We start from the raw sequence: 23,978 nt of genomic DNA on the forward strand, positions 1-23,978 counted from the left end.
TTAGAGTTGATCAATAGCCTGGACAGGAGGTTGGAACTACAAGTTGGTTCTCATTATCACTGATTCAGCTTCTTTTCTGTCCTAACGTGCCATCTTTTACCTATCCCATTCATATTTTTCTCTCTGGGTTATGTCTCTGCCTATTTGTGTGGCTCCCCCAACTCACCACCCTCAATCTCATCTTCAGCATAAATACCAGTTTTTTGTAGCTGCTATTAGTTCTGAGGAACAGTCACTGGACTAATAAAATTAACTCGGCTTTCTTCTGACAGATGCTGCTAGACCTGTTGAGGTTTGCCAGCAATTTCTGTTTATGTTTCAGATCTCCAGCATCTACAGTTTTTTTGTTTTATATTGGTACAAGTACTTGCTGCTTGTGCAGAAGAGAACCAGTATTGCACAGTGCAAAGCAAAGTGGCCATTGCATTATCATACAGTGACGAAGATGAGGGGAGTACAAAGAAACATGAAGAGATACAAGACAATGTAGTCAAGGCAACATAAACGGATCTCTGCAGCTGTAATCAGGAGTTCTGAATGGCTGTTTGCCTACTCAGACATCTCTTTGTGGTTAGACATGAATTTGAGGTGCAGAGGGTATTAATCAACTTGGTCATTGTTCATGTATGCATCAATGATATAACTAGAGCTAGGAATGATGCTCTACTGAGAGAATTTGAAGAGTTAATTTCAGTAAGGTTATTGATAAGGTTCCCAATGGCTATTGCACAAAATACAAAGGCATGGGATTGAGGGTGATTTATTGTTTTGGATCAGAAATTGGCTCGCTGAAAGAAGACAGAGGGTGGAGGTTGGTGGGAAATATTCATCCTGGATTTCAGTCACTAGTGGAGTACTGCAAGGATCTGTTTTGAGTCCACTGCTGTTTGTCATTTTTTATAAATGACCTGGATGAGGACAGAGAAGGATGGGTTCGAAAATTTGCAGATAAAACTAAGGTTGGTAGAGTTATGGATAGTGATGAAGGATGTTGTAGGTTACAGAGGGACAGACATAAGTTGCAGAGTTGGGCTGAGTAGTGGCAAATGGAGTTTAATGTGGAAAAGTGAGGTGATTCACTTTGGAAGGAGTAACAGGAATGCAGAGTACTAGGCTAATGGTAAGATTCTTGGTAGTGTAGATGAGCAGACAAATCTGTGTGTCCAGGTACATAGATCCCTCAAAGTTGCCACCAGGTTGATATGATTGTTAAGAAAGCATATGTTGTGTTAGCTTTTATTGGCAGAGGGATTAAGTTTTGGAACCATACTGCAGCTGTACAAAATTCTTGTGGGGTTGCACTTAGAGTATTGCATACAGTTCTGGTCACCACATTATAGGATGGATGTGGAAGATTTGGAAAACGCTCAGAGGGCATTTACTAGGATGTTGCCTGGTATGGAGGGAAGGTCTTACAAGGAAAGGCTGAGAGTTTTGTTGAGAGGTGACTTAAGTGAGACATGTAAAATAATCAGAGTATTAGACAGGTTGGACAGTGAGAGACCTTTTCCTTGGATGATGATGGCTAGCACGAGAGGACATAGCTTTAAATTGGGGGGTGATAGATATAGGACAGATATCAGAGGTAGTTTCTTTACTCAGAGAGTAGTAGGGGTGTGGAATGCACTGCCTGCAACAGTTGTAGACTCACCAAAATTAAGAGCATTTAAATGGTCATTGGATAGGCATATGGACGAGCATGTAATAGTATAGGTTAGATAGGCGACAGATTGGATTCACAGGTCAGTGCAACATCAAAGGCTGAAGGGCCTGTACTGTGCTGTAATGTTCTACGTTCTAGTTAGACTCCAAACTAAAGTACACAACCTTAAAGACAATAATCGCTGGGTTGTGAACTGAGCCAGTCACTAGTTGGCATTGGTTTAAGAAGATTAGAGAATTAAATGCATAGCTTAAAGAAAAGTGTGAAAAGAAGACGATGTGATTCATGGGGCATTGGCAACATGTGTTGTGAATGAGGGAGATGTTCCATTGAAATGGGCCCCATTTGAATGGGATCAGTGTCCAAGGGAATTATTTCTCTGGTCTTGGACAGGGATTTCAACTAAAAGTAGGGTCGGAAGGGGTGCAAGTGGATGATTCTGAACTTTAAAAAGGTCGAGGAATTGCACCGTCAAGCAATATGGGTAAAAGTGAAGAGAATGGGACATAGCATTTAATGGTAACAGTACTTCAGCAAGTAAGGTCCATGCAAAGAATAAAAAACAAACATACTTCATTTTATTACAAATGCTTTACACATTAAAGGTCAACAGTCAAATCGCCATAGTCTTACCAGACCATAAGGCTGCTCTCTCATTAGAAAAAGATGACTGGTGGTGATTTGACTTGAGAGCCACAATACCTCAGGTAAGGGGAAGAGGTTGAGAAGGACAGTCCTTTATGGAAACCTCAGCTGGTGTGGCAATTGAACCCACGCAGTCGGCATCACACTGCTTCGCAAAGTAACCATTCAGCCAACACAGCTAGGTCAGCAGTACAATATTATGGCAATGCAAATAGAGATATATAGCTTAGACCTAATCGTCATTACAGAGACAAAGAGACCAATGCCAAAATTTGGAAATTATCATTCCAGGCTACGACAATATTTCGAAAAGGCAAGTAAATGGGAAGCAGTAGCACTGGTAGTGAAGGATGATGTAAGGACTGTCATAAGAAAGGATTGTGGCTCAGGAAGAGATCAGGAAGTAGAATCAGTACAGATAGAGAATAGGAATAACTAAAGTCTGGAAAATACAGGGGGGAAGGATTTTATAGGCCCCTTACAGCATTAAGCAATAAATAATTGGAGCTTGAAACAAAAGTGATTCGTTTTTTGGGGGAGACATGAACCTTCATACAGACTGGCCAAATCAAATTGGCAAGGTTAACCTGGAAGATCGCTTTATGGAATGTTTTACATTATGGAACCGACTACGAATCAGACTATTTTTGACTTATTATGTGAAATGGCTGGTTTAATTTGTAATTTTATTGTAAAATATACTCTGGGAAAAAGTGATCATAACACAATTGAATTTTCTTTTTAGAATCCCTACAATGTGGAAACAGGCCACATCAACTCTCCGAACAGCATTCCACAATCCCCTACTCTATCCCTGTAACCCTGTATTTCCTGTGGCTAATCCACCTAACCTACCCATCCCTGATACTGTGGACAATTTAGCATGACCAATCATCTCCAGGCTGTGGACTCTGGACTCTGAAGAGGCAATAATGTAGTCAAGGGCTGGTCATGTGCAAATATGGGGTGCCTTGGTGAATGGATACTGGCTTCTGTGGAGTTATTTCACAAAGAGATAAAGCAAATGGGGATCATGTTGACAACTGGGGAATTTGGAGAATAATATGGGGGAAAGCATGATGTTTACATTTGGATAGTAATAATAGAGAAGCACAATTCTTTTGAAAGGCAAAAAAATCTCAAATATTCAGTTTCAGAGATACTTAGGTGTACTGTACAAAGAACCTGCAGGTTAGTGTGAAGTACAGAAGGCAGTTTGGCAACCAGCATGTTGGACTTTATTGCAAGGGAGGGTTGGAGTACAAGGATAAGGAAGTCTTGTTACAATCATAATCTGAGAACACACCTGATGCATTGTACACTATTTTGGTCTTCACTTCTGAAGAAGAATACTCATGCGCTGGAAGTGATGCATTCGAGGTTAACTAGATTGGTTCCTAGGATGAGAGGGTTGCCCTCTAATGAGAAACTGAGTAAACTATATTATCTGGAGTTTAGAAGAACATACAAGATTATGAAGGAGTACACATTTGGAGATTATTTCTCCCTGTCTGGAAATCTTCAACACGTGGGCACAGTCTTAGGATGAGAGGCTGATCATTTAAGTCTGAAAGGAGGAAAATTTCTTCACACATAGGATCACCAAATATTGGAATTTTTTTTATTCCAGAGGATGGTAGACACTCTATTATTGAATACATTCACGGCTGAGATAAACATTTGGTATCTTACAGAATTAAGAGATACAGGGAGAAGTTAGAGGAATAGAACAGAAGCAGAATAACTTAATTGCATGTTGAAGCAAATGGAGGGGCTATCTGGTCCAATCCTACAGCTATTTCTTATGTACTTAAATATTATATTTCTATGTGTTCTTAATTATTTCTTTTCCAGAAATCAAGCACCGCTGGCTTGTCTATATATGTACGTTCGATCATCTAAACCTTCCTTATTTTCTCTCCTCAATAGTAAATTTGGATAAGATAAGGATTCCATCCAGATAAAATTTATACTTTCCAGCATTATTGCATCTAATTGTTCCATTGGAGCTTTTGCAATTAATATTTCTACCAGGAGTTCTTTACTCAAAGTCATGACTCCTGTTGATGAATGAGGTGTCAGCATTTCCTGGATACCCGTCCAGGAGGCCATCCTTTGAATGCAAATTAAGGCAGTGAGTGTGGACTAACTATTAGACTAGTTTTATCCTCAGTCAGTATTCACTCCTGACAGTTATTTCCCAATGAACAGCAGTCAGGAATGAGAACACTGGTGAGCTCAACCTGCAGGAACCCCATCTCACAGCTCTTCCACTTGAGACAGACCAACAAAAGACCTTCAATTCCAAAATTATTTCCTGTTTTTAATGGGTCAATATCACATCACATGGTGCTGTCAAGATTCAACTGGGAAGCATGTGCAGATAATCATACACTACTGCTCCACATGCCATCTTAACATGTGTAACATACCAACTGGACCATAAAGATAACCTAGTAGCCTGACTGACTGCTACTCAGGATAAAAGTATTTTACACCAGATTTTAATATTAACAGAAAACAGCTCTAGTTATTGTAACACACTTAACTTTAACAAATGGCAGAGAAATGAAAGAACTTCTAATCTACTACTTTGCAACTTCGACTAAATCCATTTAAAAACCCATAAGCTCTCACACTTATTATCGATTAGGAGAGGTGGTTTGATACAAGTATTATTGGTAGGAAAAAATATGGGCAGGGAAAACAAAATGTTGAAGTTCAGAAATCAAGATCACAAAGGGCGAGTTAAGTGATCATTCTCATTTCCTTTTGATTTCAGCAACAACTCACACTGTCGTCTGCACAGCGACGGTCACTCTTTATCGACAGTTGATCAGATGGGCCTAGGTCTTCTTGCTCGAACTCTTCTTTTTAAAATTTTGTGGTTTTTCTGTATTTTCACCTACATGTGGAGAACTTTGCTAGGTCTGGAGGTCATAGAGTCATAAAGTCAGAGATGTACAGCATGAGAACAGACCCTTCGGTCCAACCTGTCCATGCCAACCAGATATCCCAACCCAATCTAGTCCCACCTGCCAGCACCCGGCCCATATCCCTCCAAACCCTTCCTATTCATATACACATCTAAATGCCTCTTAAATGTTGCAATTGTACCAGCCTTCACCACTTTCTCTAGCAGCTCATTCCATATACGTACGACCATCTGCATGAAAAAGTTTCCCCATAGGTCTCGTTTATATCTTTACCCTCTCACCCTAAACCTATGCCCTTTGGTTCTGGACTCCCTGACCCCAGGGAAAATACTTTGCCTATTTACCCTATCCATGCCCTTCATAACTTTGTAAACCTCTATAAGGTCACCCCTCAGCCTCCGATGCTCCAGAGAAAACAGCCCCAGCCTGTTCAGCCTCTCCCTATAGCTCAAACCCCCCAAACCTGGCAACATCCTTGTAAATCCTTTCTGATCCCTTTCAAAATTTCACAACATCTTTCCAATAGGAAGGAGACCAGAATTGCATACAATATTCCACCAGTGGCTGAACCAATGTACTGTACAGCTGCAACATGACCTCCCAACTCCTGTACTCAATACTTTGACCAAAGGAAAGCATACCAAACGCCTTCTTCACTATCCTATCTACCTCCAACTCCACTTTCAAGGAGCTATGAACCTGCACTCCAAGGTCTCTTTGTTCAGCAACACTCCCTAGGACTTTACCATTAAGTGTATAAGCCCTGCTAAGATTTGTTTTCCCAAAATGCAGCATCTTGCATTTATATGATTTAAACTCCATCTGCCACTTCTCAGCCCATTGGCCCATCTGGTCAAGATCCTGTTGTAATCTGAGATAACCCTCTTCGCTGTCCACTACACCTCCAATTTTGGTGTCATCTGCAAACTTACTGACTGTACCTCTTATGCTCGCATCCAAATCATTTATGTAAATGACAAAAAGTAGAGGACCCAGCACCGATCCTTGTGGCACTCCACTGGCCACAGGCCTCCAGTCTGAAAAACAACCCTCCACCACCACCCTCTGTCTTCTACCTTTGAGCCAGTTCTGTATCCAGATGGCTAGTTCTCCCTATATTCCATGAGATCTAAGCTTGCTAATCAGTCTCCCATGGGGAACCTTGTCAAACGCATTACTGAAGTCCATATAGATCACATCCACTGCTCTGCCCTCATCAATCCTCTTGTAACACATGATTTCCCACGCACAAAGCCACGTTGACTATCCCTAATCAGTCCTTGCTTTTCCAAATACGTGTACATCCTGTCTTTGGTTATCTTGCAATTTCTGCTGTCTAAGAAAACTGCAGGTCATCTCAACAACACCTGACAGTACCCTGTCTCAAAGTATCTCTCTAAGCTTCAAAAAGTGACATTGCATTGCACAGTTAAAAGTATGCACTACTTGATTTTACCACATTGTAAAATCCTCCTAGTATTTCGGTTATATAATAGCCCAACTTCAATTTCAGATTACAGTCCAAAAAAGAAAATAAATGTGGTGCAAATATCACAGTCTTGTTCCTTGGCCTACTCTTGGAAAAGAAAAATTGGTGGGCCCCATTCTGAAAGCGAGCATTCCAAAGAGAAAGGTAAGTGAATTTAATATCATTGGGACGAATGTGGTCAGCTGTTAAGTAGGACTAGCTGTTCTATTAATCAACCTGATTGACTGAACTGTGCAGGTAGTTTGCATGATTGCCTTCAGTCATCATGTGTGGCCTGCCCGAAGGAAGGTCCTTGGCTGATGGTAGTCTTTACATTCTCTCCATTTTATGCCAATCGCGTTCTTCAAATATCAAACCATCCAACGTTGATATTCTCTTTCTCACTCCCGTTTCATGTAACTTTTCTGTATTGTCTTTTACAAGCCTTCTTAAAAAATGTGTCTGACTTTCTGTTCATGCCTAATTACATTCAGGAAATTTCTGTTTTTCATTCTCCATACCTCTTCATCACTTGTTATTTCTTTTGTTCAGCAGATCCTTGCCATTCTCCTCCAAACCCATATTTAAAACTTATTTCGCAAGCTGGCAGTCCGAGTCACACATCAACACAAAGCAACAATCCAAATTAAGCTCTCTGCAAGCCGTTTCTCAAGTTTGTTTATTCAGTTCTCTCATTAGTAACTGCCTCTTCTTACAAAAATTGGATTTCCCATTGATTTCCTAGTTCCAGTTCTCTTTTCCCCATGAACATGGGGTGGCACGGTGGCTCAGTGGTAAGCACTGCTGCCTCACAGCGCCAGGGACCTGGGTTCAATTCCCGCTTTGTTTGCACATTCTCCCTGTATCTGCATGGGTTTCCTCCGGTGCTCTGGTTTCCTCCCATAGTCCAAGGATGTGCAGGTTAGGTGAATTGGCCATGCTAAATTGCCCGTAGTGTTAAATGAATTTGTCAGGGGTAAATGTAGGGGAACGGGTGTGGGTGGGTTGCTTTTTGGAGGGTCGGTGTGGACTTGTGGGGCCAAAGGGCCTGTTTCCACATTGTAGGGAATCTAATCTAATCTAAATATGAATATTTCACAGTGATTTTAAGACCTGCATCAATTTGATTTTGCCAATGTTTACTTTAATTCCAGAGTTTATGTCTGCTGACTAGTTCTTGTAATCCTTCTTGTGTTTGCTACAAGTGCTTTGCTATCTGCAAATGCAACTGATGTTATCGTTCATCCTTCATTTCAAATGCCAGATGCTTCAAGCACTTCTTTGATCCTCCATAATAGCTGATCCTCCTTTCCAAACAATACCTCAATATGATTAAAAAAAAGTCACCTTCTAGGAAGAACTGCACACAGGATTGTCTAACTTAACAAAACACCATCTTCGTTTCCTCTTTATGTGCCTACTAATTTGTGGGAGGACAAGTTTTTAATGTGTTTTAACATGCTTCAGAAATATATGTGCAGACAAAGAAGATTAACTAACTCAATACTTAAATGGATTACCAGAGATAAAATACTGGTGCAATTCAGGTGACATCGTAAACTGTGGCAGTGCAGTTCAAGCAGTTTATGAAAGCCATTTCAAACAGACCATAACACCACTGAACACACTGTTATATCTTCATTCTTTACAATCAGTGATTTATTGAAATGGAGAGGTTTTTTTTTAAAATTCCAGTTTGAACTTGAAACTTTCTATAAACAGTTCCAGCTTCATCCTCATTCCTTCATATTCTGAATATCATGAGACCCCAGTCCTTTGAGAACTCTTCTGATTCTGGACTCCTGAGTATCCCCGATTTCCTTCACTCTTATAGTGGTGGCCATTCCATCTGTTGTCCAGTCCCTGAACTCTGAAAAGCCGTCCTTACTCCTCTGTGCTCCTTTCAGACACTTCTCAAACCAACCCCTTCAATCCAGCTGCTGGCCAGGTGTCGCAAACTAATATTGCTTTCAGTAGCTAGGCATAAAATCCTACAATTAGAACAATTGTATATTGTTGCTGTCTGATTCTGAAGAACTATAACCTCAGGAGCAATCGTCAACATCTCTGAGGTTGAATTATCAAAAGCCAAGTAGGTATACCATAACCAACATCTGAGGCAGTAATAAAATACCTTGAAATAAAGCAAAAACTTAATTCAAATGAGTGACTTCCACAGTGTTAAACAGAGAAGGGTGCCAAAAGAGCTGAGTTACATGGTAGTAAAGTTAATGGACTAATTCTGCTGCTGTAAGTGACAACAGAGAAGCAAAGGCACTCAATTCAATGACTATTTTAAATTAACTGCCAGCTCTCTAAAATATAAATTTACAGTTTACTTTAAGAAGTAATAGTTAGTTTTGAATTTTTATTATTACAAGATGATGTAATATAGGTGGAAGGGTAATAAAGGTTAAAAATGGTGGTGGTTTTGCATCATATAATACCTTTACATCATAACATATTCTCCCAGGTTTTATTCAGCAAAGTGTTACTGGAAAAGGCTGTATATTTAGGGCAAGTGATTTGACACAGTGCAACATCCTGCAAAATTCTGACATAAGTGCCATTTATTGCTGAGCACTGTAATTCTGCAGAGGAAGTCTTAGTGGCAAAGAAAATAAGGGATCTCAGCAACAACAAATCACTTGATAAGTAGATAGGTAGAGATCTATAGACTTCGCAGTTGATTAGAATATCTGTGATAAAATATAACCAGTGGTATGTGATAGCTCAGTAATACTGATGGGCTTTCTGGGTTGAGGCTTATACAATGGCACTTCATTTGGCATTTTATTTTTAAAAAGCAGAAAAGGACTTAATGGAAGTGCACATCCTGAACACTGCTACTGGATAACTGAAGGAGTTAATACATTTCATACTCCACCAAGGTCACAGTCTCTCTCACACACTCACACACAGATGTGTACAGTTTCTGCTGAAGAGTGCATTCTTAATTTCAAGGTGTTTCTCCTCCATGGTCAGTTTTCATCCACAATTCAATAATGTCTGAACCCCTTCCCTGGCTCTGATATTGTCTGCACAATGTTTTCAAATTTAGCGTGAAAATTACTTGACTGTCCCAGGGCCACAGACGGTGTTAAGAGGATCAGGGAGGAGAGTGATCTAATCAAATCAGAGGAGCTCATAGAAGAAACTCCAGCCTGTTTTGTACCTCTTAACATTAACCTTGCCAATCAAGAAGCAAGCAGGAGCGTGCCTATGCACATTAACTTCTACCCTGTCCTTGAACCACTGCAGACACCAAACCAATAAGGCCTTCAATCCCAAGGCCCAGAGAGCCCTGGAGATACCTCCAATTCCATTAAAGGGACTTTTGAGAAAGAAAGACACACATCCTAAAGTGCAAGGTCCTGAAAGGAGCTAATGCCTTACACATTAATTTATTCTCTTGTGGTGGCATTAATAAAAGACAATAGGTCATACGTATTGGTCACAAGCCTTAACCCTTTCGAGCCTATGTTATCAGTGGATCAATTGCTTTCACTGGTTTGCTTAAACAAGCATCTAGGGCTTTCAAGGCTACCTAGATAATCAAATAACTAAACACCTTGGTCCTAATCACTTGGCTACATGAATCTTTTCAGTACTGAGCTAGTACCTACTCTATACAGTGTAGTCCACTATTTATCATATACTATTAGCCGCAATATATATGCTGAGACATGTCAGGGCTTGCAATGCCAAGAAAAACTCAGGAAGAGCCTGTTAACTGGCATAAGAAAGCAATTAAACTTAAATGTGCTCAAATGATAAACTGCATTTTTCACATTGCTGCAATAGCACAGTTATAACAAACCAACTGCAGACAATTTCCTTGAGGGACAAGCAGACAAAATAAAAAAGGCAACTGCTTTATTCAGCACAACTTAAAATTCAATACTTCAATTACAAATATAACAGTAAATATTCATATCGGTTTGATGGTATGAAGTGTAGAAATCCAGCCCAGGGCTTTATTTTTAAGTTTCTATAGGACGTGTTAATGTAAGTGAGAGTGACACTGATAGGGATGACAATTGTGAAAGAATACAACAGAATATAGATAGATTGGTGACTTGGGCACAGAATTGGCAAATGAATTTTAATCCAGACAAGTGCGACGTGATGCATCTTGGAGGATCAAATTTAGGTGTGAATTATACTGTAAATGGTAGAATCCTTAGGAACATTAATATAGAGACGGATCTGGACATGCAGGTTTATTGTTCCTTAAAAGTGGTAACACAGGTGACCAAGGTGATTAAGAAGGCATATGATATGCCTGCCTTCATCAGGGCATGGAGTACAAGAGTTGGCAAACCATGTTGCAGTTATATAAAACACTTATTAGACTGCATTTGGAGTATTGTGTACAGTTTTGATCGCCACACTGCCAGAAAGACATGGGAGCTTTGAAGAGAATGTAGAGAAGGTTCACCAGGATGTTACCTGGTCTTGAGGGCATTGGCTATGAGGAAAGGTTGAAGAGATTAGGATTGTTTTCACTGGAAAGACGACGACTGAGAGGAGGTCTCCAAAATTTTGAGAGGCATGGAAAAGGTGGATAGTCAGAGGCTTTTTAACAGGGTTGGAGTTTTAATTATAAAGGGGGCACAAGTTCAAGGTAAGTGGGGCAAGTTTAAGGGACATTTGCAAGGGAAGTTTTTCATGCAGTGGTAGGAGCCTGGAATGCACTACCAGAAGAGGTGGTGGAAGCAGGCATAATGGCAACATTTAAGAGGCAACTGGATGGTTACATGAACAGAGAGGGAATAGAGAGACATGGACCGACTAAGGGCAGAAGGTTTGTCTTTTAATTTATTCAGGGCATGATGATTGGCACAGGCTTGGAGGACCAAAGGGCCTGTTCCTGTGCTGTTCTTCTCTTTTGTTCTTCAGTTAAAAATCTGAAGGTTTGAATTAGGAATCAAGGATCCAGCAACATGCCAAAGTAGCTGTTCAATACATGCAAGTTTAGACTGCTGAGAGGTCATTCAGGGAGATGAGTGGGATAATATGGTAGGGCACGTCAACTGCCTTCCAGACAATGGCTGAATGGCAATCAGGAGCAGGAACTATAGTCTAAGAAGACTGTACCAATTACAACAATCCTTACTGACACTGCAATAAGGATTGGTGAACTCTGCCTGGGCAGAGGTGACACTTGGAACTTTTGTTTTGCTTGGAACCTTTTTTTGGCATTGCAATAATCCATACAAACAAGAAATTACCACTTGTTCTTTATTTTAAAATTTTTAGTCAGAACAGTCTTGTCACATTTTCCTTCTACTATTGCGTTTCCCCCACCTTGTAAACTCGAATTGAATTCAGTGAACAAACAGGACTAACTGTACTGCAAATGACTAACTGAATATAAAACAGCTATCATCAGCTGCTATAAACCTCATCCAAGTTAGCAGTTAAATTATGTCTTCTGAAACTCATTCAATATCTATTTTCTGCAGAAACAGAGCTGTTTTTGACTAATAGTTAAGAATGTAACTGTTCAAATGAATATGTGAACAGAGATGGGAATGGCTTTGTAGCTTCCCCAGGGATTCACGATTCATACCATTTTGAACAAATACATTCCTCTACCACAAACTTTTCCTGCTGTGAAGGCTGTTTAGAGCAGCCAGAACTTTGCCAAGGTCTCTCCACATTTAGTAGTTTAGTAGCACAGAGGATATTAGCTCACCTCTTAATAAAAGGGAACTTTATGATGCATGATAGGCACAATAATCTACGGCTCACTAAAACCAACTAATGCCAGGAAAATAGGCTGGCAGCCCTGAGAATGTGGACAGAACAAGTGAGATGGGGAAGGATTGGGGCTAGTTGCTACCCATGTGAAGCAGAAGTGGAGTCTATGGACTAAGTTTGCTTCTATAGTAGAACAAGGAGAGAAAATGAAGGAAGAAAGTACCAAGGATGAAATCTTCAGGAATTACAGAGTTAATGGTGGCTAAAGGGCAGTAAAAATAGAAATCTCTGCTGGAACCAAGAAAGACTAAATGTTCTGAGCTGGGAACTAAAGGAGACACTGAAACACGATGCTATAGTTGGCAGCTGTGGTGAAGTGGTAATGTCCCTATCTGAGCTAGGAAGTCTGAGTTCAAGTCCCACCTGGTGTGTAATAATATATCTAAACAGTTTGATTTGAAAATATCTACCAAGTCCTTCTGAATGCAAAACTTACCCGTCTCTTACCGTTCATTTTTCTCTTATTTTTCTTATCAAAGTGCATGTTTCAGACTTTGGCACATTATATTCTGATGTATTCTTGGGCATTTCCCTTCTCCCCAACCTGCCTACATCCACCTGCACGGCAGACTACTCCTTACCATTTACCTTCCCATTAACCTTCTAACAGCAGCAAACTTGGATGTCTCACACTCAGTCCCCTTACTTAGATTTATTAATATAAGTTGTACACAACTGAAATTCAGCCATTCATAAGTCCTTTATAAACACCGCAAACGCTTTGAGATACTCTTGAAACTGTAATGGTAAAAAAACAGCCACTTCAAAATATCTTCAAAAAATTTAAGAACTATTAAGTGTTCATATAAACCCTCCGCAATAACATCATCCCTTAATGAATTTAAAATTGTGAAAGCAAAGTTTGCAAATTCCTTGACAGCTGTATCAACAGTACCTGCTGAGGTGAAGCCATTAGCTGCAAACATATTAATCTGAAGCAGTAATTGGACATCAGCCACTCAGGTACATTCCATCACTGACAAAGGTCATGGCTGATTACTCCACATAACCTTTCATGTTCTTGCTTATTGCAAGTTGATCTACCTCTGCCTTAAAAGCATAGGAAGACTTGTCCTTCTCTGCCATTTGAAAATCAGTGTTCTGAAGATGCATGACACTCTGAAAAATACATTGTCCTCATCTCTGTCTTAAATTGGCAATTCCTCATTTTTAAACAGTGATCTTCAGTTCTAGAAACTCTCACAAAAGAAAACATCCTATCCACATACATTTCCTTAAGGTATCAGGATCCCTGAGGACATATATATTTCTATCAAATTACCACTTGTTCTTTTAAGCTCCAGTGGATACAAGCCTAGTCTGTCTAACCTTGCCTCAGAAGACAAAACGGAATACAGTTGTGCTGGAAAAGCACAGCAGTTCAGGCAGCATCTGAGAAGCAGGAAAACCGATGTTTTGGGCAAAAGCCCTTCAGGTATTCCTGATGAATGGCTTTTGCCCAAAACGTCGAATTTCCTGCTCCTCGGATGCTGCCTGAACTGCTGTGCTTTTCCAGCGCCACTCTATTTCAGAGTCTGGGTTCCAGCATCTGCAGTCATTGTTTTTACCTCAGAAGACAAAATGCCCATTCCAGTATTAGCCTAGTAAACCTTCACTGAACTGCTGCAAATATATTTCGATACTTCCTTAAATAAGGACACCAATACTGTACATAATATCACAGATTAGTCTCACCAATGTCTTGTATAATTGAAGCATAATCTCCCTCTTTTGTGTTCAATTCCCTTTACAATTTGATTCTATTAGCTTTTCTAGTTACTTGCTGAACCTGTACACTAGCCATTTGATATTGATGCACTGAGACATCCAGATCCCTCTGCATTTCCCTCTGCAATTTAGGCAACACGTTTCTTTTTTAAATTATTCATGCTAGATGTCTGCCCACTCACTTACCCTATTAATATCCATCAATATGGTTTGGAGTTTAGGAAAAGCTTAATAAGGAGACTCCGATGTGCGGTTATGTTCAGAAAAACCCAGTGCTGAACATAATTAAATGTGAGGTAGTGAAGCAGATCTGTTCCACTGCTTTAGGGCTATATTGATGTTGTACTGTTAATTAAATAAGTCAGCCATCCACTTTGCTAATTCAAAGGTTCAAATGGTAGATAAAAAAATGATAGATCAACAGATGGATTAAATCAAAGAGTCAAACTGACACTAAAATCTGATTCCGTTTCATGCAAACATGCATTTTGGAGATATGTATCTGCATGCTTTCACAGTGCTAGTCAATTTAATGGCCACTTACCTAAGAACAAAGCCCTATCATCAAACACTGCATTACAAACATATTTAAATTTTCATAAAGCATCTAATCATGACCTGTAAAGTCATTAACACCTTATAAAATTGCATCAAAAAGTTCCTGATTCCAGACAGGCTGCCTTTTTGGTTCACAGACCTACCTGACTTGATTCCTGACATAAACTCTTGAAACCTACCAGCCTTGTTGAAAATCTCAAACTCAATGAAATACAGAATTGAAGTAGTTAACAATATTAGTAGTCCCAAAATCAATCTGTGTGTGTATTAGATTGTGTATTGGTCAAACTAGTGGCCAGTGGGAATGAGGTCCCAATGTTGAATATCCACCCTCCGTCCCTCCTCTTATGTTGCTTGGGTTGTGGCAGCTTAGAAATGGCATAAGGCACTTTCAGTTGTCTACTTTCATTTGACTCAAGTTTTGTGAGTCTTACCTTGAACAATGCAAACTGGACCACAAAGCAGAATTCCCATCTCATTTCCAACAGTATTTATTCAAAGAGTAGCTATCTTTGATGAGTGCTTTATATAGTAATTTGTTTTTTCCAAGGGATTAATTATTTCCAAGTTCTGAATGGCTTAATGAGCAGGATGTATCTTTCACTAACAAGTGTGTTCGAATGAGAGCTGTATCAGATAGCTGAAAAGTTTTGTTGCATTTTCATCTCCACATTGCTCCTGAGATCTGCTCATGGTGGACACTGGACGAGCTTATGGAGGGCATAGATGGTATGAGGAGCTACAAGAGTTTGGACAGAAGATATGAGAAGATACTGACATAAGTGAGGCATGAGTTGCCATGGGTGGCTTGGAAGATATGGAGAAATAGATGAGGAGAATGGTTTGACATGCAAATTATGAGGGCCTGAGGTGGATGAGGGGCTGCTATGATTTGGCTCTGAGGGCATGAGGGTCATGGGGATGGATGGAAGTTGAGAAGGCTGAATGATGGAAGACTAGATGACACCCTAAAAAAAAGGGATGAATTCACAGAAAGCCTTCTAATCAGCGGCCTTGCCACTTGCTCTCTCCAATGATTTTCAACATTCTGGATTTAGTGAATCAGAGTCTACACAGCACTCGTCCACTGAAACATGTTACATTTTTCAGAGTACTTTTACTGAGATGGAGAAACAGAGTTGAGAAATTTCCCAACTTGAGCTACCCATCTGGGAAGGAATATTATGGCCCATTGTCTTTTTCTTTCTTCCTGTACTAATTCCTTGGTCCTCCCTTGTTAAATTCTAAAATCATCACAATCCTCAGGATTACTACTCTTTTCTGGCAACATTATAAACCTTGCCCTTTGACCTAAAATAATCTTTAACTCCTTTTGGACCACTTTTTGTCTTTAAGGAATTATTACTAATGTTATAAATTGCTTGTTACCTAATCTAACTTAGCTCGGTCACCCCACATATCTTTGCAGTTTGCTTTGTTTAGATTTCAGACCCTAGCATCAGATATAACTAAATCACTTTCAAATCGAAACAAAATTCTATCATACAATGGTTATTCTTCCCCAGAGACCCCTTTATTACAAGGTTAATTAATCTTTCTCATTGCACAATACTAGATTCAAAATAGCTTTTTTTCATTTTGGTTCATTGATATACTGAATTAGAAAACAATCTTGCATACATTCCATCAATTAGCCGCCCACATTATTACTACAAATCTGGTTCACTCAGTCTATATGAAACTTCAATCCTCCATGATACCTGTATTATTCTCACTATGTGCAGCTTTAATTTCATCACTTGTACTCAGTGCTACATTTACTGTTTGGAGGCTTATAAACAACTCACATCAATGCTTTGTGCACTTTACTGTTCCTGAGCGCCACCCGAACTCTGTTATTTCTTGAACAAAGATATTTTTCTTGACTCCATTTTTATTATCAGGGCTACTTTTCCTCCCTTTACATTTTACTTCTATCTTTGAAAAGTCAAACAATAGATACTCAATCAAACCTATTTATTTCTCTCTGCACTATTAATTTATTTAATTTACTGCAAAGGCATTGCACAAGTATAGTGCCTTCGACTTTTTTTCTAATTTTCTCTGACATCATCTTAGTCCCTAATTCCCTATGAGCTTTCTTAAACTCACACTGCTTATTTTTGCCCAAAGCACACTTTGCCCTGGAGTCTTGATATTCCCTTGCTGCTTTTGAATTTATCATTTTCTGAATACGCCCATGGGCCTTCCCCAAATTCATTAATTAAATGCCCTAGTTATTCCACTCCAACTTCAGTCAAAGGAGACGAACTCAGCAAAAATTTCGAGTGAAAGTTTATTCATTTTATTTAAAAATTTAATAAAATTAACAATTTTAACAATCATCCATATTTAACACAGTCCCTAAACCAAGCCTGCCTGACTGCCTAAAACAAACTCTGAAAAGGTTTCAAATTCCTACCTCCTTGTATCCTCCAGAGACACCTCCAAATCCATTAAGTGATTTTGCAGGGGCAAAAGAAGCACAAAATTAACGTGAGCATGCTAAGAGGTTTCAGGCTTATATTTTCAAGGAGGGTGGGGGGGGGGGGGGGAGGTGGAATAAAAATCAATCAAACTGCCTGAATTGTCACTATCTAGTACAACCCTGTCATAATTTGTAAATTAATAATGAACACCCAAACAGCCTACCAGAGAATTTTTCACAGACTATCCTGAATTATTACATAACTATACGGTAAACAGATTAGTAAATGCATTTGGGGAAGTTTTATTTTAAAAGAAATACACAATGGAGGTATAGTTACAACTGATGACATTAGACTGTCCTTACTTGAAATTTCAGATTTAAAAAACCTAGAAATTCTATTTGTATTCATGTTCTGAAAGTGTTCAAATCTTCCTACTATAGGATTATAATTAATTCTTTGTTGAAAACTCTTAACCTTTATACTGGCATTTGTCTACCTAAATTCAAATAATGATTTACATGAAAATATGATTTACATGAAAAATACACTTGCCAAGTACTGGTTCCTTTTATACATCAAATGTTGCTGGTGTCATATGATTGCTCCAACGTAAATTTAACATTTTCACATCTGTAATAGATCTCTTGAAAATACAATTGTATATGCAGCCTTTCTCCCCGGTATCCATTTGCTGTTACATTTTATAAGCAACACTGTGATAGAATTTAACTGTATACTCACTCTGAAATATATTCAGTTTAAATGGCAATTGTGCACAATATCTTGGAATATATCTTATTGGTCAATTTTACCTGCGCAAAATAAACCATATTATGCCCCACCTAAAGAACAGCATTAGTTTATGTCTTTACAACAATAATACTTGTGGTATGATGGGGCAGAGGTTAACATTAAAACATAGACAATTGTTTGCTGTAAAAAAAATCCTGCACTACTGTGCTCTGCCAACATCAGGAAATGCATTTGTGATTTTCAGTGAGACTATTGGAACATTTCAAAGAATTGATTGAGAATTATGATTTGCTTTCTGAAAGTATTCCCATTAATTGTGTGGATATAAGACAACTGCTTAGCCTAAGATCATGAGTAAGAAGAGTAGGCCATTTGGCCCAACGAGCCAGTCTGTCACCTTTCAACAAGATTGTGGCTGATTGATTATGGCCTTAACTCCACTTTCCTGTCACCCATAACTCTTAACTGTTTCATGAGAAAATTTGAAATCAGCCATGAGGATATTCAGTGGCTGTGCCTCCACTGCTCTCGGTGGATGAGAATTCCAAAGACTAATCAAAGTCTAAGAAGTGATTCCTTACCTCTATCTTAAATAGGAGACCCCTAGGCTGTGTTATTGAATTCTAGATTTCCCCATACATCCTTTTGGCATCTGCCCAGTTAAATCCCCTCAGAATCTCGTAATGAGAGGATCAACTCTCATTTATTTGATCTCCAATGAGCATAGACTCAATCTGCTTGACTTTTTCTCATAAGACAAACCTTTCATTCCAAACTGTGAACATTTGGTGAACTGCTTCCAATGCAAATACATCTCCCCTTGAAAAAAAAGGGACCAAACTGTACATTGTACCTTGGTCTCAACTGTATAGTTATAGCAAAATTTTACAACTTATGTATTCCAATTTGTTTACAACAAAGTTCAAAATACCATTTGTCTTCCTAATTCCTTACTGTATTTAAAATATAACTTGTAAAATCAGGTACAAGGATACCCATATATATATAGTTCTGTTTTGCAGCCTCCATTTAAAGAACAAACTGCTTTTCTTCTTGCCACAGTAGATAACCTCACATTTTTGCAAATTGGAGAAAAGGTAGCAGATGGAACACAATGACTGAACTTATTTACATCCTTTGCAAGCTTGCTTTCCAGCCTATGATCAGCAAATATGGCTACAATACAATTGGTAATTTCATCAAAAGGAAGATTTCCTTTAGTAAAGGATGAACTGGTATTTCCACCTTCCCTCAGTAGTTCATTTGCTCTTTTGAAGGTTTCACTTGTCACTTGTGTATAATCCATGAGTCCAATACAGTCCTCACTAATATACGTATCGTTCAGGTGAGCGCTGAGAGACAACTACTGAATATTCATATTCAATCACAGCGTGTGTAACAGCAGAGTCTGAGGCAGGAAGGGACATTGGGTACCTGGTATCAAACTTAGCAAAGAGGACTGAACCAAAAATCTTCTGGTAGGTGTGTCTTATTACCATGTCACCAAATGTAACTCATTAAACTACAGGGAATAACTAGGATTTTTTAAAAATGTAGTGCTAGTGGAATATATGAATAACCATTATTTACATTGTATTTCTCTTCAGCTACAATTTTTGTAGGCTACATTCTGACTGAACTTATAATATTCGAGATCCATGTTTTTCCATGGGATAAAAGAAATATTAAAGAAGTTGAGTTTTTTTGCTGCCAATCATTGTGTATTAATTTTGAATTATCACAACACTTTTAAAAAGACCTAATTTAGAAATTGTTGCTTCCTTACCAATTTGTATAATCCTTGTGATATATTTTACATTTAGTTTTGATAAATTTGCTGTGCTTGTGCTTATTGATTATTTGGTAAGTACATTAATCCATCAGTGATTGCAGTGATTAATTATCCAGTCAAATTTTAAGAAATATGATTAAAAGGAGATTAATGTTGGTTCAGCGAACAATAGCATTTATTTATAATAGATGGGTTCATATGTAGCAACAGCCCTCTTAAAGCCACAGAAACAGATTAAAATAAATTTAACATATTCATTTAATGCAGTTGAGGAATGACAGTGCTGAGAAATTTCACACATTACAATCAGTAAAGAAATTCATTAAAACATATTTTCTGGGAATGGATGTGGACTACCCATGAGGTGAGTTGTTGGATCAATCAAGCATCATGATTTGATCAGAAGGAAAACAAGGTTTCCTTCTAAGATCTTCCTCTCTTCTCTTCTCAACGTGCAAGTCCACAGGTACTTGATATTATTCACACCTCCTCAAATAGGCACTCTTTAATTAAATGATTAGCCAAACTATTTGGCTATGAAAGGCATCACAGCTATGCTTGGTCAGCTGCTTATGCAACACATTCACTTTTCGAGCAGGAATATCATAGACAGAAATCTGACTGACTTCCCTTCCCCAGAAATCCAGAAGCATGAAAGTCAATTCTGGCTCTTCAGTTGAGGAAAGCTAACTTGAAACGTAGCACTTTTCTGGCTTATCTTACTCAGTTTGCAACTGGATCATCAGTATAACCAGCCTTTTTACAGTTCGAAAATAATCAACAGCTTGTGGGGTATTACACATTATTTTACAGTGCTGTCAGTTCTGCTCCTGGAGCAGGTTGACAGAAGAGGTGCTCAAAGCCATGGGAGGTCCAGACAAAGTAGGTGGCAAGAAAACATTCCCGCTGATCGAAACATAGAGAACAAGGAGACACCTATTTAAGGTGACCAGAGGCAACATTAGGAAAATCTTTTCTATGTAGTGAATTAGAATCTAGAGTGTACTACCCAAGATTCTGGATTAGTGGTGCTGGAAGAGCACAGCAGTTCAGGCAGCATCCAAGAAGCAGTAAAATCAACGTTTCGGGCAAAAGGCCTTCATCAGGAATACAGCGTCGATTTTACTGCTCCTTGGATGCTGCCTGAACTGCTGTGCTCTTCCAGCACAATTAATCCAGAATCTGGTTTCCAGCAGCTGCAGTCATTGTTTTTACCTTGTACAATTCAAGAGCCTGATGGAGGAAGGTGCAATCATGGCTTTCAAATGGCAATTGGATAGGCACTAAAAAGGGAAACAATTGCAGGATTGTGAGTAAAACCTGAGGAGCAAGACTAGCTGGGCAGTTCTTCCAGAGAACTGAATGAATACAATGGGGAGTCAAATGGCTCCCCTGTGTCGTAACCATTCTATGATTCTATATATAGGAACTCCAAGTGCTTTCTGAGAAAACACAAAGGAATTAACATAGAATGAACAAAGAAAACCAGTATATCAGAGTTCTCGGTTCAAATTTGATTTTTGAAATGGTCATCCTCTATTTCAAAAAATTAAAAAATTAAAATTAAAAATTAAGCTTAAAAGCATTGCTGATGAAGGAGTATTTCTTGTCCTTCAGATTTTACTGGAAGTTAGAAATACAACACACAAGATTCGAAAGCAGATGTGACAAAGATACAGCACCTTAAGTAGTGACAAACTGTAATTACAATTTCCCTACAACAAGAGGAAAAAGAAACCCTGTGAATTCATGAAACAAAATAGCCATTTGCCCTGTCAGTCAACCAGAAAACAAGTTAACCCAGTACTCCATTTACTCAGCACTCATTCATTTAGCCTATCACTCTAAAATAACCTGACAGCTATTGTTATAAAAGAAATGGCTTAAACATGCTGATCCTACTAACGAGCTATTGGTGTGTACAATAGGATTCTTAAACTGAAACCCAAAGGCGTGTCGAACACTATGCAGGGGAGTAACGAAGTACAATGGAAATGATTGTCCTGTTGACTGACAGATTGGCAGGGATTAGAAAATTATCGAGGGCCCTTCTGCAAGATAAACGCAGATTAATGTAATTTGGATAAATACGAAATCTGACCAACTGGGAAGGTCAGTTCTTGAACAAGCAGATCTCACGACCAAGGATCAAGTGAATCACTGAAGGAAACTGTATTCTTTGGGGGTGGTGCCTTCTGAACAGCAAAATTTAAGTGTGATATTTTATACAATCTACATCTTATAGATGTAACATCCACTCCTAACAAAACATATGCTGCAAATGAAGAACTATGTTTGTACGACAACAGCACTGAACTAAAATAAATCTAAAACAACATCATTTATGTTGCCTCTGTCAAATTCACATTAACTCTGGTACTGTATTGTGATTGTAAAGTTTGCCTTAAAGATGATTGGGGTTCCCACTCACAATCGGAAAGTCATTGCACAGTGCAGCAAAGTGTTACACAAATGGACAAATGGAGAGGGTTCTGCTGTGCTGGTGGAGTTGGCGGGGAGGGCGGGAGGGTGGTGGGGGAGGCACAGTAGTGACAGTTTCAATTTAGAAAAGAAAATCAAAATAGAACTCAACCAAACTCCCCAGTCCCATTAGCTGGTTACATATAAGGGTAATTATGTGCCAGCATTGGGCCACGTTAAATTTTCATTACAAATAATTCACAATCACCTGGCAGAGTTACAAAACAGACACTCGTTTAAAGCACCAAAGAGCAAAGCATAAAGCAAGACTCAAATGCAACTTCAAAAAATTGAAGGGAGAAAGAACAGAGAAGAGAGTCCATTGTAAAGAGAATAAACAGAGTTGCCAGCATCCTAATTAAGAATCTCAAATCAACCAATCAATCAATGTCATATTTCTACAAGTAGGGTGCAGTGCTGGCTATGCCAATAAAGAATTGCAATCTCTTACTATGTCAATGTTTTTATCTTCATTTAGTTAAACTGTTGTGGATAAATTCAACCAGAATAACATGGGGACATTACCACATAAATAATTTACTATTATACATCTGGACAAAAAAATAGATTTTCCTATTAGTTGGTGCAAAGGTATTTCTCTCTTCAAATCAAATAACTGTTTTTAACTACACTTTCTATTCAGCTGGGGTCTGGATCCACATCGGTTCCAAATCCAACATGTGAATACTGTTGATGAAGAGTCATCTAGATTCGAAACAATGAGCTTGCTTTTTCCCCAGGGATGCTGTCTGACCCACTGTGATCTCCAGCATTGTTGTTTTCAAGTGAAAGCTTCTTATCAGCTGCAGTAAAATTCTGAACTGATCTGGGTTTTGGTTTCAAGTTCATAGTACAAAAGTGCTTAAAATTTGGCATAATTTGTCACAACAAAGGCACCAATGTTGCTTGTAAAAATAGATAGATCTGATTATTTGAGGATTCAGTCTTAATTAGTAGTACACATCTACTTTCTAATGTCATTTAATTTGCTTAATTTAAATTATTGGATAAGAAATACTGTAACTGAATTCAGTAGATTCATAGCCCTATAGCAATGTCCAGACTGGACATATTCATTTGCGATGAGGATGGTGAAAGAATCTGGCATTGGATGCAAAACCTGAAAACATATTCCATTCTTCAACTTCATAAGCTTAAAAGTCTCATCTTTTTGATGCATTTCTAGAGTTTTCAATTAAAATGTTGACTCTTGAACAGAAGATCTGAATTCAAAAAGTAATGCACACTTCAGTAACTCGGCTGGTCTCAACTGGCTCATTCAGGAAGGTGAAAGCACCGGTCCTCTCCTGCCCCATTTTCACAACTCTCCAGACATACTTCTTAAAGTACTCCTGAGGCAGCTTTTGAAGAGAATTGTTCCATGAGATAATTGTTTGCTGGAACAAAATTTAAACAAAGGAAATATAACGCTGAAGCCTTCACGTTCCATACATCAGGACAAAATGCAAAAATCCAAATTTAGAAAGGGAACATCAATTTGTACGGCGTGTGAAGAAGATGGTGATGAGTAAGAATATGTTGTTCTGAAGATGCAGCAAGTAATGTTAACGATCGTTCTTAGAAAGCTGATTAAATTCAAACAAGGCAGGTAGACTCTGAATGCGCAGGGGTTTGGAATAGACAATGCATCAGGATTAGGAAGTTTCCATAATTCTTTCTTCAATGAACAAAGTGCAACATAAAGAAAAATTCCTTTTGCCTGCAATGCGAAGAGTCCTTTGTGTAGCTTCCAATA

The 23,978-nt window shown here is 38.7% G+C and overlaps 1 protein-coding gene across 5 annotated transcripts in view; it reads right to left on the reverse strand.

Moving 5' to 3' along the window:
• Positions 1–23,978, reverse strand: part of acbd6 (acyl-CoA binding domain containing 6) — a 183,064-nt gene that overhangs the window by 54,694 nt on the left and 104,392 nt on the right. For 2 of the 5 annotated variants that reach the window (XM_072573525.1, XM_072573524.1), the window contains one exon: positions 17,187–17,209. The exons of the other annotated variants lie outside the window; for them this stretch is intronic. In XM_072573525.1, the coding sequence (XP_072429626.1) occupies positions 17,187–17,209 (23 nt within the window). The remainder of the gene's footprint in view (positions 1–17,186; positions 17,210–23,978) is intronic. 5 annotated transcript variants of the gene reach the window in all.

The sequence above is a fragment of the Chiloscyllium punctatum genome, chromosome 7 (assembly GCF_047496795.1).
Source record: "Chiloscyllium punctatum isolate Juve2018m chromosome 7, sChiPun1.3, whole genome shotgun sequence".
In the NCBI taxonomy this organism is placed as follows: domain Eukaryota; kingdom Metazoa; phylum Chordata; class Chondrichthyes; order Orectolobiformes; family Hemiscylliidae; genus Chiloscyllium; species Chiloscyllium punctatum.